Source organism: Nannospalax galili, unplaced genomic scaffold (genome assembly GCF_000622305.1).
Source record: "Nannospalax galili isolate Female #2095 unplaced genomic scaffold, S.galili_v1.0 scaffold188, whole genome shotgun sequence".
Taxonomy (NCBI): Eukaryota; Metazoa; Chordata; class Mammalia; order Rodentia; family Spalacidae; genus Nannospalax; species Nannospalax galili.
The window spans coordinates 1,549,735-1,550,393 of NW_008360325.1; the positions used below are offsets into that span (position 1 = coordinate 1,549,735).

Genomic DNA, 659 nt, shown 5'->3' on the forward strand with positions numbered 1-659 from the left:
AGGGAAGGGAGAGAATGGAAGGGGAGGGGAGGGGAGAGGATGGGATGGGATGGGAGGACAGGGGAGGGAAGGGACAGGATGGGAGGGAGGGGAGGGAAGGGAGTCTGGACCAGGCAGGTGGGCCGGGTCCGCGCGGGGAGCCTCGGCCGAGCCCCGGGCGCCCCGGGACGCCAACTCTCCAGCGGCGCGGCTCAGCTCCTCCGGCGTCCCCACGCGGGACCCGCAACACACGCGTGTGCACCAGCGCGCCCCGCCGCCAGCCCCCGCGTGCCCCGCAGGGCACCACACACAAAAAGAAAGTTGTCGCCGGGCCCCGAGCGGCCGCCGGGCGCTACTCACCCGGGTCGAAGTCGGGCACCGCCGCCTGGTACTGGGGTCCCACCCGCATGCCGCCGCCACCTGCGGGGAAGGAGAGCACAGCGGTCAGCGCGAGCGCGGGCGCGGGCCGGCGCGGGGGCGGCGGCCACCTACCGTGCTCCTCGTCGCTGGACGAGCCCGAGCTGCCGTCCTCCCAGGAGTTGCTGCCGCCGTTCCCGTTGGGCGCCGCGGACGACAAACTTTTATTCTGCCCATTATTGGCGGCCGAGGCGGCGCCGGCCGAGGCGGAGGCGGCACCGGCCGAGGCGGCGGCGGAGGCGGCAGAAGCGGCGGCCGAGGCG

General features: G+C 74.8%; 1 protein-coding gene across 1 annotated transcript in view; it reads right to left on the reverse strand.

Annotated features, from left to right (window-relative positions):
- Positions 1 to 653, reverse strand: part of Rcor1 (REST corepressor 1) — a 103,610-nt gene extending 102,957 nt beyond the window's left edge. Inside the window, exons 1-2 of the mRNA XM_017796230.2 lie at positions 472 to 653; positions 340 to 399 (exon numbers count right to left, since the gene is read on the reverse strand). Coding sequence (XP_017651719.1) covers positions 340 to 388 — 49 coding nt within the window. The 5' untranslated portion in view covers positions 389 to 399; positions 472 to 653. The remainder of the gene's footprint in view (positions 1 to 339; positions 400 to 471) is intronic.
- Between the last annotated feature and the right edge of the window lie 6 nt (positions 654 to 659).